The sequence below is a fragment of the Taudactylus pleione genome, unplaced genomic scaffold (genome assembly GCF_031769625.1).
Source record: "Taudactylus pleione unplaced genomic scaffold, aTauple2 ptg000372l, whole genome shotgun sequence".
In the NCBI taxonomy this organism is placed as follows: domain Eukaryota; kingdom Metazoa; phylum Chordata; class Amphibia; order Anura; family Myobatrachidae; genus Taudactylus; species Taudactylus pleione.
The window spans coordinates 4,135,655-4,155,245 of NW_028284773.1; the positions used below are offsets into that span (position 1 = coordinate 4,135,655).

Sequence of the window (19,591 nt, forward strand, 5' to 3'; positions counted from 1 at the left end):
ATACTGTTAAAAACACATTTACAGTCGTCAAATTCACAGAACTTTTCATTTCACAAAATCTCAAACAATACTAAAGTCAACATTAACCAGGTAGTGTAGTGATCCTACAGTTGTTCAATTTGTACTACTGTATATGATAGACTGAATGGTTTTCTTTTTTTCTTCAAAAACGTTGAGTAGCAATTTTTGTCTGTTTTTAATTAGCCTTGATATGTATCATTTTTTTAATAAGATTATTCATTCAAAGTAATTTGGTTTATGTTAATCTGACTTGATGCTGAAGATTCACTGGTTATCTTTCTTGAAATATTTGCCTTTAGGAAAGGTTATGCAATATTGAATTAGCAAATTTGCACTGGCATACATATCGTCTTCATTTTGATTTACATACAAAGTGCTTGCTTATTGCAGAGCTGTGTGTTTGTACTAATTCATTATAATACAAGCTCAGGGAGACAGTGTCTTCCCTGTATCCATCACGTTTTGGAAGAGTTAGGAATCCAGACTTTCTACTTTGTAGTATGTGATATAGCTTGTTTCTCTTAACACACACATTTTTAACAAACACTATTTTTAAAGAAACCGTACTTAGACTCGTGTGTGTCCGTGGATTTTATGTTTTCAGTTTCAAAAGTCCTAAACATATATTTAAAACAGCAAAACGTCACTACTGCTTTATTTTAGACATTTAAAAAATAGTTTTAGTTCTTAAAAGTACATGAAAAGCCCTAGGCAGATGTACAGTAAAGTAACACCCTTTGTAATTTAATAAACAACTGGGAATGTGGACAAGTATTAACCTCTTCCATCTAACCGTGCATTTATACACTGTATTTCTAAGTACATCTTAGGTAGGAAACTTAGCAATAGAGTGTAATATGCCGGCTGTCGGTATGCCTCCTGTCAGAATACAGACAGCGGCATCCCGATGGTTGGTATCCCGACAGCGGTCGGCTAAGTATACTTACCCTCCCCCCCAACCCTCCTTTGTGTTACCATAACCCTCCCCGATAGTTCCTGAACTTAAGTCCCCTTCCTTCGTGCCTAAACCTAAACCTCCCCCCTTAGTGCCTAAACCTAACCTCCCTCCAGTTGTGCCTGACCCTAACCTTCCTCCCTGGGGTGCCTAACCCTAACCCCCCCCAAAAAAAACCTAACTCCGCTAATTGCCCTAACTCTCTTCCCCCCCGCTGCTAAGAGTACGTCGGGATTAAGATAGGCGTCGGTATTTAGACGCCTATCTTAACTCCCTTGTCGGGATATCAGCGTCGGCAGCTGACTACATTAGGTACATTGTCTAGTAATGTAAAAATAAAAATGAGATACTTTTGTAGTTTCCAGTATTTTGGGAGAACTGGGTTATTGAGTGAAGTTTTAATATATAAAGTGGTGGAAAAGTTGCAGCCAAAAAAACTGCATTGAAACAAACACAGTTGTGCTCATTTTTTGCTACAGGTCGCAATATACAGTACATCAACCAATCAGGTGTTGCTGTCAGCTGATCAGTAATAGCATGTCAGCAGGTGTATATATATATATATATATATATATGGCATTAGCGCTCTGTTTGACCTATTTGAAGTGTATTCTCTCCATGTGTCATAAGCAACACAGCGTCTAATCAGTGTTGGCATAAATAACCATGTTCAAATGATCATACTCGCAGAAGAGCTGTGTTCTGGAAGAACGATTGCTGAAAAGATAAGTCCACAGCAGGGGTGGGCAATAAGCGGCCCTCAAGCTGCTGTTGGACTACTTATCCACAGTTTTGCGATCAGGACATGCTAAAACTGAGGCAGGGCATGCTGGGATGTGTAGTTAAACAGCAGCTGGAGAGCTGCTTATTGCCCACCCCTGGTCTGCAGTCTACTTTTGTCAGGATCATTGCCAAATATAAAGAGATTGTATCTACCAATGAACTGCCAAGATCTAGGAGGCCAAGGAAGACTTAACCACAGCAAAATCACATGGTGCAGCGCATTAGACTAAGCAATTGTCACTCGATGTCTATGTATTTGCTTGCCAAATGACTGGCAAAAGCAAGATTGGATGTTTTGAGTGTGTTAATATGAGCATTGCTTCAGAGACTTATGAAGTTGGTCTCAAAGGATGGAGGATGAGGAGAAAGCGGCTGCTGACAAAGTTTCAAAGTAGGTACCAACTGGCCTTGGCAAAGGAGACTGAACTGTTGAACCATGGCAGGGAGACATTTTTAGTGCCGAATGTCATTACTTTCTTTATGCCAATCAAGCAAGCCAATGTGTACGACGAATTCCGCACAGAGAATTTCATCCAAAGTGTCTAAGTGTGACTCTGATGCATCTGGTAAAGTCATGGTCTTGGGGATGTATTTCAGACGCTGGTGTTGGCCGTCTTCAAATCATGGAAGGAATGATGAACGCATAAAAAATACCACTACACTTGACACAAATGCTTCCCTCTGCAATAGAAACTTTTCCAGATGAAGATTTTGACTTCAAGATGATAATGCACCATGTAATAGAGCAAAAGTTGTGAAGAATTGATATCCGGTTACTGAATTGTTGCACAATGTTGGGTATAAGATCTGTTGGGAAAGTATAGTTCCCGATAGGTTGTTTTAGTGGCGCGCCACGCCCTGCCCGATTTTTTTTTTTTGCAACTGCAAAATGCACCCTGACCTCAGCATGTCTGCGGCGTCCTGCCTCCCAGTGATCTTGCTTCCTCCCTGCTATGTCTCCTTCCTTTCCCATGCTTCCCCTTCATGTTGCACTCCAGCTGTAATTGGATTCTGTAGCTCTGGTGCTGCCTCAAGCATCTGGGAGTGAGGCTGCTGCAGGGATGCAGTGCCTGCGTGTGACAGGAGGGCTCTGCTGATGTCAGATAGAGACCTGATGCTGCTGCAGTGACATTTGCGGGGGAAGGAGCAGCAGGTTATTGCAATGGTAGATGAGCAGCTGGATATGGGCCTTCCTATGTGTAAGGGTAGGGCTAGGCAGCTAATGGAGCCAGGAGTGTGGCTGCAGAAGTCAACACAGTGCATGTAGCAGCGGGGAAGGTGCACAGAGGCCTATGCTGGTCTGGGTCACCACCAACAATGCCATAACACAGAAGTCCATGTGCACTGGGGAAGGAGGCAGATGTTCCTGCTGCTGCTTAGTCACGCTGAGTCTCCCAGCTCTCTGTGTGGTATTAGAGGAACAATGAATGGGGAGAAGCTATTAGCAGCAGGAGCTAGGAGTGGTCACAAAGTCAACTGTAAGGTAATAGGGCTAGTAGACTCTGTCTGGGTGTTAGAAATTATATACACACTTATTAGTTTTACTTCATATAATAGAAAGGCCAAAGTGACAAGTGTAATAGTGTAACCCATTGATGACTATATTATGCCATGGGTTTGCAATGTGTGGCACTCTACCTGCTGTGGAACTACACATCCCAGCTTGCCCCACCACACTTTTAGCATGCTGTAAAATCAAAACTGTCAGGGCATACAGGGATGTATAGTTCCACAGCAATACACTAGGGGCACATCTGTATGAATGCTATTAAAGTATGTGCTGTACATTGCGTGCTGACGACCCACTGTATAAATAATGTAGCCTTCAAAATTAAAAAGTTCCCTAATGTTTGATCAGCATCCTGCCCTCAAAAAATCCTAGAGTGAACACTAAAAAAGGGAACTAATTAAAGCTGCTATCGCAACCTGGAATCGAATCATCTAAGTGCTGTGCAACGGTACACAAGTCTGACGGTTGGCCAATCAAATACTAATCACTCTTGAGATATCTGTTCTCCCTTCTAATATATACGCTTTGACAATGAATTTTGTACTGACTTAGACAGGTATTTCTGAGAATAAGTGTTTAATTTAATTTAAAGAGAGATGATGGCTTGCTGTATTATTCTTACTTTGGCACTCAAATATTTTAGGACTCAAACCCCCCCCAAAAAAAAAAAAACACAGACCCTCCAAGACAAAGCTTGTTTTAATGAAAAATGAGTCTGAGTAGTAATCGTCTGGTACCCCCCAAATGAGAGCTTACTGTACTGCATTCTTGCACTTGTGGCATGCGTGCCAAGTGTTACCTACCCCTGACATACAGGAATATATAGCTTTTTTGAATTCCATGACATTTTTTTGTTTAATCGCTTCCTAAAAAATAGAACTTATAACTCCCGTCGCAAGTGTTCCCTGATACTACAGTGAGTTTTTACAAGGATTTTGATGAAGTCCCCAAGCATAGGAAGCTGCTATCTTTGCCTGGAGGACAGTATTTCAGTCCTCTCAAGATTAAAAATGTTATTTCCCCTTTCTTTTCCCTTGAAGGATGATTACATTTAAGAGATCTGTCTCTCGTAGACAAGGCAAATTAAAGACGGTGGGATATTTAATACATTAAATGAGACAGATCGACATACATTCCTAGACTCAGAGAAGTAAAATAATTTAAAGATTGATTCATTTTTTTCTAAGAACATAAGTTGAATGATACAATAATTTTATTTTGGTTACTGAAGATTGACTCTGTGGGTTGCCGTTTATTTAATCCTTAAACTGCCCATACTATACTTTAAGAAAATTAAAATGATTTTCATTTCAGATTTATGGTACTAATGAGGGGAAAAATAGCTTTAACTTGCTTATCATTGTCCTTCATTGTCTTCTGCTGGCAAGCCATTTCTTCTGCATGTTCTCTGTATCTTTTCACCTGTTCCCTACCTCTGTGGCTGACCAGTAATTTGGTTTAAAGCAAAACAGGGCTACAGCCTTTATGAGAAGAATTAGAGGCATAGCAGTCTTTAGTCTCACACTTTTGTAGCTTCCCTGGTGAATGCTAGTTACAGCCTCTAGGGATCGGTATGATTTACCGCCAGCCGCATGAAGATCCCAACAGCAGCTAAGGTGGGTACAAACTAACCTAACCCCCCTCCGAACTCTAACCCTCCCTTAGGGGCGCCTAACCCACCCCCCCCCAAGTGCCTAAACCTAACCGCCCCCTTACCCGCTGCCTAAACCTAAGTCTCCCAGGGGAGGGGACTAACGCTAACCTCCCCCCGGGGGTGCCTAACCCTCCCAGGGGGCTGCGTAACCCTAAGTCCCCCCTGTGAGCCACTAACCTAACCCTCCCCCCCGCGGCTGTCCGCGCCCGGCCTACTTTCCATCGGGTTGTCGGGCTTCCGACGCCTGTCTAATGACAGGCGTCAGAATTTCGACGCCTGTCATTAGACCCTTGCCGGGATTACACAGTTGGGATGCCGATGGTCAGGATTTAGACTGTTGGCATCCCGACTGCATCCCTCTCTAACATAGCAATATGGCGAACATTCTCTATAAAGTGTTGTAGTATTCATGTAACCGTCACATGTCTAAATTCTGAACACTTCATTGGATTCAGTAAACAACTGATCTTAAATATATGTGATGTAATGCACTTCTCGCTTGGACAGCATCCATATCATGCATAACTCAAGCGGCCTTTCTTGATTTTGAATAATTTTTTCAGTTTTATATCTGCAAACTGCGTCCTGATGTAATATTGGTGATTGTTTTTTTTCAGACATGTTTGGTGAGCCGCTCACAGAAAATATGCATTTATTTCAAACTGAGGGGTGTGAGAGAACACAAGTTTCTTTCTGCAGAGTCACACAGCTGTTTACTGGTACAGTGCTACTACTTGGGATCTGCCAGAACCCAAGGAAAATTCACACTTGGCAGATGGAAGCAACTTCCTCCGCTGTCAACAGGCACAGAGCAGCCCTGGATGTTATTTTATATTTGTATGGGAGTTTGTGCTGATATTTGAAGAAGTGATTGCACAGAAATTCAAGCCAGGAAAAAAATAGTAATGCTGCCATTAAAGTTGATGTAAGAAAAATGCTTATAATATGTAAACATAAGGTAATACAGTATGTTAATTTAGCATCCAGAACAAGAAAAGTGAGATCAGTGTGCTAATACTGACGGTTAGGAACAAAAACCAATGTCTGTCCAAATTAGTCTATATGCTAAAGTGTAAATGCTAATTCTAATTATTAAACAACTTCCAATGCATTGAAACAATGTAAAACAAAATAAAGAAATAAATTAATATACTGCATAAAATAAAGTAGCATACTTTGCTTGACAGTTTTGGGCATATACGGACCAGCTTATTCATTCAACATATTGGAAGTTCACTTTAAGTCATCCAGAAGACCATAGTGAATAAATTTGCTATATCTGCAAAATGAAATAAGTTTATTTTCTTAACTTAAAATGACTGAAATTGATACAACTATCTGACTTTTGAGGCCCTGTTACCTTTTTTTTATTGCACATATGTGACAAGATAAGGTGTCTGGATCTTGAGTTTAGGGGACAATGGCCTGCTTGGGTTCTAAACGATACATAGCAGATGACGTCTGTCTACTGGAGAGTGCTCATGTGTGGCTATGGCTCTGATTGTGCTGGCCACAGGGTGGCGAGCATTCATCTGCAAGTGGCTCATGAAGTCTACAGTCTTTGCTACTATGTGTACCTGATGAAAGTAGCAAGACATTGAGCGATTGGGTAGAGCAGTGTTTCTCAAACCTGGTCCTCATGAAACCCTAACGGCATTTTTTCTAGATAATCAAGTTTAAGCGTTGGTGTGTTAATTGGCTAACAAAATAGATCTACAGGTGGTACTAATTATTCCTGAGGATACCTTGAAAACACTGGGGGAGATGTATTATAGCTGCACTGGTCGTGCTGCTGTAACACTTTCTGTTTCGCCTCTTTAGGCGAAGCAGGAAGCACTAACGAGATGTATGAACATCTCATCGCCCGGAGCGGGGGAGTGATAAATCCCCTCCCACCGGCAATCCCTGCTAGAGACCACAGCGCATCAATCTAGTGCTGGTGCGCTGTGTCTCAGTCCTGGCCGGCTCCACTTAGAGTGTGCGGGTTCTCACAAGTATCGTGAGATCCCGAGTGCTGTGGGGGTTGGCGATAAATGGCATAGCGCCCCTGTTATTTACCACCCAAACCCCCAATCTTACATGGGGAAGAAGCGGTATCAATGCCCCTTTGACAGTTAATACATCTACCCCACTGACTGTTATGGTTCCATGTGGACAGAGTTTGAGAAATATTGGGGTAGAGGAGTGAAGAATCGTGGATCAGCATCCAGCATTATGTATCAAGGTAACTGAGACAAAGACATTGGTGAGGTATAGGAGGGTGGTGAACCCCTGGCATGTTCTAATTCTGCTATTCTTGCGTGCTGTTTATATGTATATTAATATATAACAGAAGGGTGTTTCTTGTACCCACTATTTGCCTAGGTGATATATTTAACCTTGTTAAGGTGGTGGAATGATCAGTAGCGACACATAAGGCTGACCTGCTACGAGCAGACCAGTCAGCTGGCAGGGTAAAAAGAGCTAAGCAGTAGCATGATATCTTTACAACAGGATTCATCCATTTGCTGCGCTATTGACGTACGCCTTGTTTTATATAATCTTTATGATCCTACTTAGCGGAGGTTGCTGCTCTTGTTAGATTCCTGATCCTTATGCAGTGTTTGAAATGGCGCAAGTAAGAGTAGCAGCTTTTCCGTATTCTGAGTATATCTCCAAGAGTGGCATTGAAGGGGTTTCCACTGTTGAACTATAATGCACCAGATGCCTGTGTTTTGTTTATTTTACTTAAATACATTGAGCAGTCCCAGACTAATCAATAGCTTCCCCTGAACATTGTTGAATGGACCTGGCATTTGGTGCTAGGGTGGCACATTTCAGTTTACTGTGAGCACAACATTGGATCTTGGCAGCATGGATTTAACTTTCTGTAATGAGTCCCTCCAGCAAGGGGGAAACGAGTATGGCCTGTGCTTGACGGCATAATTGCATGACTGCAAATGCTGCATCTGTGCACCAAAGCAATGAAATGAAAGTGGTCTGGTTTCCTAAAGGTGAAGAGTTGTTTTATTAAGGGGATTGTCACCTGTAATTCTTGTAAGCTTTAGCATTGCTTGCCACGTGCTCTTTTATATCTGCTAAATGTGTCCATTTATCCCAGGTATATCTTTATAAAAAAATATATATATATATATTGTACATGTATAAAAAATACCCCTTTTAATCTGTTGTGAATAGGTTTTTTTTTTATACAACTTCAATAAGCTGTTGGTTTGAGTAATAAATAGAAGTGTCTTAAGCTATTGTACCTGGAGGAAGTACCCCTAGGGGTATACATAAAAAAGGTTGTGGAATTGTTCTGTATTTTCTTAAGAGAGTGACGATAAGACCGCTCAAATACCAAGGTATACTATTTCATTTCAAAATTGCTATGACATCATTTCTCAGTCTCTGTGTGAATTCCATCTTTAGCCAGGAGATTGTAAGCCAGTCACTCACTCTTGCAATATCTTAACATGGGTTGCATTTTACATTCTGGTAAGGTATACACACATATGCATCCTAACATTTAAGTGAGCAAAAGCAGCACGTGCATTACAAGTATCCATGAACACAACCTAAGACTATACAGTTTATGGCTAAAACACTAGAGTGCTAAATATGTAAAGTGAATATTATTATATTCAATCAAAGAACCAAACAAACATTTTCTTGGAAGAAATTGAGTTTTCCACAAAGATTCACACTCAATGGGACAATATAGAAGGAGAAATGGGGACTGGTATCCAGAATTGGAAAGGGAAATATGTCTGCTCTTTAGATGTTATAGGTATGATGTACAGTAAAGGAACTATGACTTTGTATATATTCTTGTTTGGTGAATGTTAAGCTGAAAATTCTGAAAAATGTTTCTTTATGGGCAAAAAAAGAATATTGTAATGTTAGAAAAAAAAAAAACTACCTTTTTTTGTTATTCAATATTCCCCTTGAAAAAGTAACATGGTTTAAGGTTAAGCAACAGCGAAGCATAACATAGTATCTCCCACCTAAGCTAGTTTATACAAATTTTTTACTTTGGCCTGAGCACATTTTCATTATCCCTTTTTTGTCTCCTGTTGTCCGTGTACTATGTTTTTAAGTGTTTGGAAATAGAACAACCTGTACCCATTGAGAACATGACAGGTTTAGTAGCATTATGTGAGAAAGAAAAATGGAGGTAAGCAACGGGCTAAGAAAGCAGAACGGTGATGGAAGGTTCTGTCAAACTGAATTTAGACAATTGTGTTTTCAAATATACCCATAGTTGCCCACTCTCCCAGAAGTTCTGTGAGACTCCCTAATTTGGGGAGTCTCTCCCAGCTCCCGGTAAATTAGGCAAATCTCCCACATCCCACCGGGCGATGGTGAAGGAGACAGGATGCGGGTGATGACGCAATTCACTATGAATCACGTCATCACAGCCCTGTCCCCAGTGTTGAAAAGATATTAATGACAAACCATCACAGGGGCAGGACTGCGATGACGTGATCCGCGTTGCTCTACCTCATTCTGCCCAAACAACCCGGGGAATACCTGCAAATCATCAAGGGGGCACGTAATGACATCTATAGCAGTGCCTCATCTCTGTCACACCCAACTGCCTCCTCCTGTCCCGAATACAGGCTTGCCAACGTTGGCAAGTATGAATATACCTCAGTATGGAACAAATTCACAAACCATTTTGTTAATGTGATATGTATAATTAGTGAGAAGTATATGGTAAAAATACAAAAATCCCTACTATGTTTTGGTTCACTTGGAAACTTTAGTCACTTACTAGTCTTGTTCATAGACCACTTGCACACGCAGTGTCGGACTGAGGCATAAAGGGCCCACTGGGATGCAATGTTATGGGCCCATGTGTAAGGAGTGTGGGCAGCCACCAGAGGGGGTGTGGCCAGCCATCAGAGAGGCGTGGCTAATCATTAGAGAGTGTATGGTCTGGGCCCCTTTCTAAATATACATAGTAAATACCGATAGTGCATCCATGATAAAGTACCAGATTGATGATAACGCACTGTAGCAAATACACCACAGTCCCAGGAATGCAGCACAACGCAACATGACAGTTAAGTACACGATGGTGATCATGTCTATATATACCACATTAATGCACTGTACATATCGGTACTGACCGACCAGTGTCTAAACTCAATTAGAATTGCACTTGGTCTAGTAAAGACAAAATACATGCTAGTGGCAGAATGACAAATGTTGGAGTAGTTTCTATAGATGTGAGCCAATCACCCATGTTCATGCTTCACCAGGTAACTGACCCTCTAAAAGAGTCACAAAATATAATTCAAGAGCACTGTGTGGAACCTGACCCCTAGAGGAGTGGGTGGGCCCTGTAGCAGTGCTGCCCGCCAGGGATTTCCCCTGTACCCCTGTGAGCCAGTCTGACCCTGCGCACACAGTTTCTGCACAAAAGGAGTGAAGCAACTTAATTATAACATATAACAAAGAATAGCTCTAATCATGATAGCTAAATATAAAGGTGTTCTTAACCTAGATTAAGCACAGAGCTGCCTCTGCTAAACATCCATGCATACATTTAAGCAGTTCATCCACGGGGAGCACACTTATGCTCATGATGTCTGCATCTAGGAATGAATAGCATGAATGAAGAAATATGCAGACTTTGTAAGCACCGTCAGAAAACATTTTAAGCACTTAAAGTCATGTGCAGAATTTGGCACCTTCTTTCAAGCAGTTTAGGTTTTTTTTATGTTTAAGATGTATTTTGGCTGTGACTTGCAGGAAAATTAATCACTACCCAAAGGCAAGTAGAATAAGGTTTGGTATTTTACACTCTATTAACCATGAAGAAAACAGGTGATCAGAAACTTTTTCTATTCTTGCCTTCATTCCAGCAAGTGTATGGAGATTTCAGTAATTCCAGGAACGTTTCATCTTCTGCTAGAGGGGGGACGTTTAACAGGATTCTGCTTCTGTCTGGCAGTATTATGCTGCTAAAGGCTTTAAATAAGACTCAACCCTGTACAGAATAAATTGATATAACTTCTCCGAATAGCCATACATTTGAAAATACTTTTAGTACCATCAGTACTTTCTTCAGATGTCTTGTAATTTGATTATGGATGAGATCCAGGGTAAAGTATTTATATTCAGGCTCTATTTTTAGATGATCCTGTCACAACAGCTGGAATGTATATTTTGGCTGGAAAGCTAGTCCAAATGTCACAGGAAACAAAAATGTGGTGGATCTTACTCACACAATATAACTCTTGCAATATTTCAATCAAGCAATAATTATAATACCCTAAACATTACTGAACAATGCTAATAAGGTATATTCCTTCAAAAATGTAACTTGGCCATATAACATCTGTCTCGTCCTTTTTGCTGCTGTGATACCAACACAATAAGCATATCTTGGCACTAAATATAGTCTGTCAGTGGCTATTGTTACTTAAATCTAAACACAGGCGGAAGTACCTCCACTACAGGTGGCAGAAGGGACTGGTGTAGCCTCCACAGCCTGCTCCCACTGTGATGAATAGAGCAAGTGCTATGAAGTTAAAATAATTTCTTTTTTTTCCCCAAAGATGTTTACATAGCAAATGTTCTTTTAGGCAAAGATTTGTGGCAGCATACTGGTGAACAAAGAATGTTTTAAAGCTCACTTGTGGCACCAATGCTAAATCTGTATTGGGAACTGGAACATTTTAATGTGTTTTCCAACTGACTTAGTCGTTTTATTTCTATGCCATGCTGGAATGGTTTCTGGTCGGCAGCTTGTCTTGTTCGCTGTTGCAAAGTTTCTATTCCTGGTAGAACACCATTCCTGCCTAACCTTCACAGTGTAATCTGACAAGAGAGTGTTAATCTCTACATTTTAGCAGATGCCAAAGCAGACATGCAGTGTTTTCTAGGGGATATTACTAATTGACAAGATAACTGACACTGGCTCCTTTGCTTGTACCACAAATTCATAATGTGTCATAATGAAATTCTAGTGTGCTGTGATATATTTAGAAAAGGACATAGTGTACGGTGTACTGTAAAATACAAGAATATTGGAAGTTACACCATAAAAAGGCTCAGGGTCTCTCAGTTGACTGAGAATTTGAAAACTAAGATATGACTGTTTGAAAGCAACGAAAGTTTTAAAAAGAGTTCTTAATACATCCTGTGTGGGTTTTCCAATTTCAGAAACCTCAATAAGAAATGATCGTCAAGTGACAGACCCTGAAAAATATCTAATAGTATGGCTTGTAAGCTGTGCACCTATGCAACGCATATAACTATGTAATAAGTGTAGAGCGGATTATCTGACACAGTTCCAGAGTGCTACGTGCCTTACACACAATTCATCTGTATGGAATGGTTGTCAGAACCGACACTTCCCTGTGACATCCGCACAAAAGTAGTCTTATGAAATCTGAAAACTACTTTGATAAGCCTGAAATGTTTGGCTACAACCACGATAGACGTGTTTGTAAAACAACAGGTAATTTTATTTTAAGAAAGGATCTATGATGTGTGGAGTTGTGTGGCAGCTAATGGTATAGGAAATATTGTTTTAATAGAATGAAAAGTGTATTGAAATATAAATAAACATACACTGTATATCCTAGTTAGTAGCTGCTAACACAGCCAATGAAGAAATTAAAGCTGACAAGAGGCATATTTTTCAGCAAGATGACAATCTTAACTATGCCTCAAAATCAAGCATGGAAAACTCAAAGTAATGAAGGATTCCAATTTTGGAATGACTTCATGTAGCCCAGACTAGAATATTATTGAAATTTTATGGGGAGATCTCAAACATGCAGTGCATATAAGAAGACCTGAAATGTCTGAGCAATGACAGCTCTGCAATAGAGAGACTGAAAACCTTCACGAAGCAGAAATAAAAAAACCTCTCAGGGGCATATTTATCAAAGATATAAACAACTTTTCTCTGGCTGGAAAGGCCAGATAGGTTTCTTTTTACTGTTTATCAAATGGCACCTCTGGCGGCAGCTTATAAAGTATCACTGATGGTAGCCATCATTACTAAAGCATGGGTATGGGTAAGAATGACAACAGTGGTAGGGGAGTGAGTTTAGGAAAAAATGCTTTATTAGTCCGCCTACTGGTGCTAGCCACTATCAACCAATGTTTGCTCAGCTATCCTAGAAAGCTAAAGGTAGGGTGGTATACATTGTTGGCCATAGAAATAACCAACCACTCTTACCCTGAATGACAGTAGAGGTGCCCATCCACTAGCAGATATGAAAACGACTGCACGATTATGACATTGTAATCGTGCAGTCGTTTTTCAGTCTGTGATGAGCCTGCACTGAACGAGCAGTCATTCAGTGCAGGCTCATCAATCATCTGCAAACATGCTCAACATGACGTTATTGTCAGGTTGACCAGCATGTTTGCACAATGATAGATGTCTAAACGACGAATTTTATAACATTAGCTTCAAGCAGGGAAATCCGTATTTAGAGGGGTAATATAGATGTAATGTATGCTTTGTGATCATTATATAAAGGACACTTTTGAAGATAGCACTGAACACTTTGTTTTTAAGAACAGTATGTGCTGGAATGAAAGCACGGGTGTTGTGTATTTCCACACAAGACAGAGGTGTCCTTAGTGCACACAACGACTGACACTGGTGTTTTCTGTCAGCCTGATGTCTGCCTGCATGATCCTCACAGCTGGGAGGCAGCTCACATTCTACTTGTCATCCTGCCATGGCAGAGGGAATGGCCTATCACTGTCATTTCAAGAAGCTTTAAGTGACATAGGGCCTGATTGAGAGATGTACATGAATGCCACCGCTGCTGTGTGTCTGTACGTAACTGCTATGCAAAAATATGCAAATCTCGCATATTTAGGGGGATGTATTGAGACTCCCACCAGCATTGATTGCAGATTATTGAATTAATAAGCCTGTGGTCCTGCAACATGGTTGTGGGAACTGAGATGCCAGAGCCATATTTTTTGTGTATGGGATCCCAGATGCAGCGTGTTACATGTCCCCGAAACAGTTGCACCGTGCCTGCGTTCTTTGCTACCACTCCCTGTTACCTCCCCCAAACGCTATCCGGGTTGTCAAATCACGGTGTAAGTAAAAGTCACTACAGAAGACTGCAGCAATGTACCTTGACGCATCTGCAGTGCGTCTTAAACTAATGCGCAGTTTACTGATAATTGCTCAAATCCATGACATCGCCATTGCGTACTACTCTGAATCGGGCCCATAGGTACTAGTACTAGCTGCTTGTAGACCTTTACCATTACAGAAAATGTCATTATTTACGCTGCCAGCTCCTTCTGACTTTCCTCTATTGTATTACTACTACAACTCCCTAATATTTTGCTAAGTTAAGATTTTGTTGCACATACAGTACATACTAAAATATAAAATGTATTTGTCCCTAATAATGGAGCTGCTATAGATTGTATTAATATACTTCCATACTAATAAGAGTAACCTGTTGCAGGAGAAGGAATAGCCCTGCATTTAAGTACACACTATACGATGTGTGCACCCAGCGATATAACAATGTATATTGTGCGTGACACGCTACGGTGTACGACCACACAATATGCCGTTACATACTGTATTAAGCAGCATAGCTTAGTTCATTGCATCGTCCTATCTGCTGTGCTGCACAGCATGATGTGGCCATGACCCTTTCGGAGGTATGGCTGCACAGCATCTCCTGATAGTGCCCTAAATTCACAACCTGGTATGGCTACGGCCCTTCATACCGAGACCTGATATGTCTCATGGCAGCCCTGTATAACATTTGGTACTTTAATATTTGAAGACACACTCTGAATGTTATGGTAACTGTAGTTCATTAAAGCCAGAATGTCACATCGCTGACCTCTTTTCTACATTATCAGAACTAGGTAGTAATGATGCGAATGGCTGATGGTATTTAATTACAGGCAGCAGAATAATGTGGATGCAGTACTGTATTAATGTGTGTACATATCAACCGTTTTGTTAAGATTTGTATTTTATATCTTGCAGCACACTCTGGAGCAGTGCAGTGTCTGTGCCAAGCCAATCATGGAGCGGATCCTGAGAGCTACTGGGAAAGCGTACCACCCTCAGTGCTTCATCTGTGTAGTGTGCTTCCGCAGCCTGGATGGAATCCCTTTCACCGTGGATGCGTCCGGCCACATTCACTGCATTGAGGATTTCCACAAGTATGGTTTTACATTTCATATTAGTACGTCTGTCTTTTTAGAAATGTATGAATAAATGCTCTGTAATCTGTCATGGTGGAAGTCATACTATAGTTAGATTCAGCACACTGGTTTTATTCCTATTTTTTATATTGAAAAAAGAATAAACTTTAAAATAGTTACTGTGAAGTCATAAGTTGGGCTCCCAAGAAAAGCCTTGGACATCTGCAATTTGAGAAAATGATTGAAGTTGGATGACAGAGATTGTGCATGCCCACTGACACATCACTTTATTATACATATACATGTCATTCTGTATAACCATCACTGCAGAATGGGAAACACACTTGTATATAACATTTACTCCATACGCTGTCTCTGCTATCATATGCAAGTGACATATGTATTATTTTTATGTTACTGCAGTATAACCACAATATATTTTAGTTTTGATTAGTACTACATAAAAGCCTCATTCGGTCTATATGCGAAACATACAAATGTGTCCTTGCTCATCTAGCCTCAATACGATATGCCTCACGCCAGGTCCTATACAACTCTGCTAGCATCTTTTCTTGCCAGAAGTGCTTCAGGTCGCAATGTGATGTGACCAGTGCTCACCTGGAGACTGTGCTGCTAAATTTGATATGCGGAACTTGTATATCAGTGTGTGACTGAGACTGTAAATGGAACTTTGCTTGGATAAAGCTGCAGCCACTGCACCGTAGCACTTTGTATGCTGATGGAGAGACTCTGTCACACAGATATATATATATATATATATATATATATATATATATATATATATACAATATATATATATATATATATATACAGGTGTCACATATCCAATTAATCAGCACAGTCTCCTGCTGCGTCCTAGTGACATCGCATTGCAACGTGGCTGCATTTTCTGCAAAAAAAGACGCCTGACGCTGGCATTGTCTCACGGGATGAGGTGCACCGAGAGGGGTTGTTTGGCATCTGTAAATATTTTAGCTTACATGAGTTTGAAATATCAGCAGGCTTGAATATAAGCATGTTGCCCACCTATCAGAAAAATGTGTATAGGGTTACTGTATACTTCATTCAATAGCTTGTTGTATAAACACAATTTAAGTGATACTGAAAACGAGGACGTGTAGCTGTTATAGCACATTACAGCCTTCGGTTACTACAGGAAATCAATACTGACATCTGTACATTTATATCTTGTTGGTTTGTCTTCAAATTCAAGAGAATATTTAATTAGGCTTCTGACAGAAATGGCTTAAGACTGCTCCTGTAAACTATCTACACAAACTGACATCAGAGAGCAGAACAAAGCTCTGTTACACAAACCAGACATCATTCTCATATTTATAATGCAATGACAGAATAAATCCTAATGAGCAAGGCTGCACAGTATGGCTACTTTATGGAACGCCTGTGAGGTTTTGTGCCAAAATAGTACATGTCCCTGGCACATCATACTGAAAGAAGAACTGCTGCAGCTTGTCAGACTGTAACATTTACACAAAAACAATAACAATGTTACTCTGTAATCACACACTTTCTGTCAGAATTCTGTTTGTGCTATACAATTTATATCCTGTAATGAAGCATTGGAAACATCTGTGACACAGATGCTTGTAACCAGTGATGCAATGTTTGGGAATGGAGCTTTAAAAAAAAAAAAAAATGAATTGTAGGAATGTAGGTCCCTTACCCCCTCATCCATAATGACATTTACAAATGTCATTGCTTGTGCTGCCACTTCCGCAAGCATTATCTTCACTTGGTTGTCCATGGGTTATGCAGGTGAGTTTAATTTTTTTTTTATTAAATGGAGCTCTTGTAATCTCTCAACCCTCAACAACCAGCTAGTCGAGAATAGATGTTTTATGCCAACCTACACACTGCGTTTCTGCAGAGCAAATCTGCAAGCCTGTCACTTACAGTAATGAGCACATCATAAACCATTGCTTTTCAGCTCTGTATGTTACAACCTTTGTTAATAACCTTTTTAATTACTGTTTCTACTTCAGGGTCCATAGGGTATCCACAGGATACCTTGGGTATAGGTGATGACGTCAGGCATCGGGCACCATAGAGTTAAGTTTTCAGTCCTCCCAGGATGCACTAGGGTCCCCCTCCTATACCCCGCCCCCGAGCCAAGGCATCTCAGTTTAGTTTGGTGCCCGGCCGGAGTCGGATGCACCTGTTGGAGTGGGGGCTAAGAAGAGTCCCTGAAGTTTTCTTCAAGCAGCTGTGGCTGCACATCTGGAAGTACAGCATGGACAGTCAGTCCTGACGTCCATGCTGTCTTCCCTACACCCCCGCCGGTACCAGAACGCCGGTACTGATCCGGGGATGTTGGTAGGCATCTGGGGTTACAGCTAGCGGTGACCCCAGATGTTCAGGACCATGGCCGGAATCAAGGGGGACAGCAAGGTAAGCAGCGGGGTCCCGCGGTGGGTCCCCGCTGTTACATGGTCCAGAGTCCCCAGGCATGGGGCTCCCTGGGGACTGGCTGCAGTGTGGAGCCAGGTATATAACCTGCGCTTCCACTACCCCCCTGGGACAGCGGACCGTGGACCGCAGCAGAGCGGTAGCGCTGCGGCGTCCCGGGGGTTAAATGCATGCCAGGGGAGCGCGCCTTCCCTGTCTCACAGCCGGCACCTCCCCCTCTGCACACAGCCCTCTCTGCACACGCCGACTGGCCCTGTGGCAGCGCTCCTCCCCCAGGCCAGCCTCCTCTAAGCTCCTCGGCGGCCATCTTCACAACCGCATGGTGAACGCTGCTGGAAGCCTGGAATCAGAGGCATCGTGGTCTGGGTCCCCCCGCATACCTCTCCTCCGATTTGGTACAGGTCTGTATATGCAGCGCTGTGTCCTACCAGACTCTGTGTCTGGGTAGTTGAGAATCAGCGCTGATAGTGCAGGAATTGATGTTTCTTTGCATTGTATGTGACTGTGCTAGCGCTGCTGCCTGTACTTTACTTCTATTACTGTCAGCCTTATTACTGTCCCTGTCTTTCTGCTAAAGCCCTCGTGGTGCGGTGCTGCAGGGTGGTCTCTCACTATACGAACAAGTATTGTTGAGAGGGGTCACATATTTACCATTATGTCTGAGAGTGATTTCCTGTACAGCTTCGGTGTGCTACGTGCAAGGCACCTATAGCGGAGGGGGAGGGTAGCGCGGAAGGGCTATGCCATCCGTGTTATTTATTGGCGCGACCTATTACGGTCACAGCACCGGTACAGGAGCCGCCCGGGGCTTGTTTCGCCAAGGCGCTTACAACCCTCGTGGGCCAGTTAGCTCCGCAGCCTCCATTCACTCAGATGGGATTGTCCCAGCAGTCAGTGGTGTCGTCACCCATGCAGGGTTTCCCGAGACAATTAATGGTACCCCACGGTCTCCCTATTTACCCTCCTCAGGTGTCTCATGAGCCTGCGTGGGTTAATTCGTTAAGCTCTGCACAGCAGTTGTCAGACGTGTTGCAGGGTGGCGTCTCAGTCCGCTCCATATGAGGATGACGACGGGACGTCCGATGATGGGGAGATTCTGGATCTTTCTGACCAGGAACCTCCCCTTCCTAAAGAGTCGGACGCTAAGTCTAAGGTGTATATACCTGGCCTTATTCGTGCAGTCCGGACTGCTTTAGTTATTGAGGATGAGGAACCTCCGGTATCTAAGTCCAAATACGCCTTTTTCAAAGAGGTTAAAGGAGATGCCACAGTGTTTCCTCTTTCGGGACAATTAGTTGACCACCTAGAGGAAGCGTGGAAACAGCCAGGCAAACGATATCAGCCTCAAAGGCGTTTAGCAGTGGCGTATCCGTTTGCGGACAATTATTTTGCTAAGTGGGAATCACCTCCACAGGTGGATTCTCATGTGACACGCCTTGTCCGTAGTGCCACGTTACCCATGCCATCCATGTCCTCCCTTAAGGATGCTACGAACCGCAAGGTAGAGATCTGCCTGAAGTCCGTCTATTCCCTTGCAGGGGGGGCAGCACGGCCAGCTATGGCAATTTGCTGGGTCGCCAGACCTATGGAGCGCTGGGCTGATACGTTGGAGGCGTCCTTCGATCCCGACTGTTCGGCTGAGCAGACGGAGTTGATAGGCAATCTTCGGGATTCGGCCACTTATATCAACGAAGCGGCCTTAGATATTAGTACCCTGGCGTCTCGAATTTCTTCGGCAGCGGTGGCTGCTCGTCGCACTTTGTGGTTGCGATCCTGGAAGGCGGATGCTGATTCCAAAAAGGGTTTGGAGCCTTTTAACGGAGAGGTTCTCTTCGGTCCGGACCTGGACAAGATTATAGCCACGCTGGCGGCAGCTAAATCAGCATGTCTCCCGTCGGCTGCTGTTCCTTCTGGTTCAGGTACATCGTCCTTTTGGGCTTACAGGGCCCAGGGTAGGCCTAAAGCACAGTCTTTTCCCCGTCAGGCTGGCCCCAAAAAATCGGCCAAGCCCCGGAAGCAGGCCTGGAGTACCAGACGTCCGGTCCCTAAGCCAGATGACAAGCCTGCGGCCTGA

The 19,591-nt window shown here is 42.4% G+C and overlaps 1 protein-coding gene across 4 annotated transcripts in view; it reads left to right on the forward strand.

Moving 5' to 3' along the window:
- LPP (LIM domain containing preferred translocation partner in lipoma) overlaps positions 1-19,591 on the forward strand; it is a 429,876-nt gene that overhangs the window by 393,703 nt on the left and 16,582 nt on the right. For all 4 annotated transcript variants that reach the window (XM_088444790.1, XM_088444791.1, XM_088444788.1 and 1 more), the window contains one exon: positions 14,909-15,087. In XM_088444790.1, the coding sequence (XP_088300916.1) occupies positions 14,909-15,087 (179 nt within the window). The remainder of the gene's footprint in view (positions 1-14,908; positions 15,088-19,591) is intronic.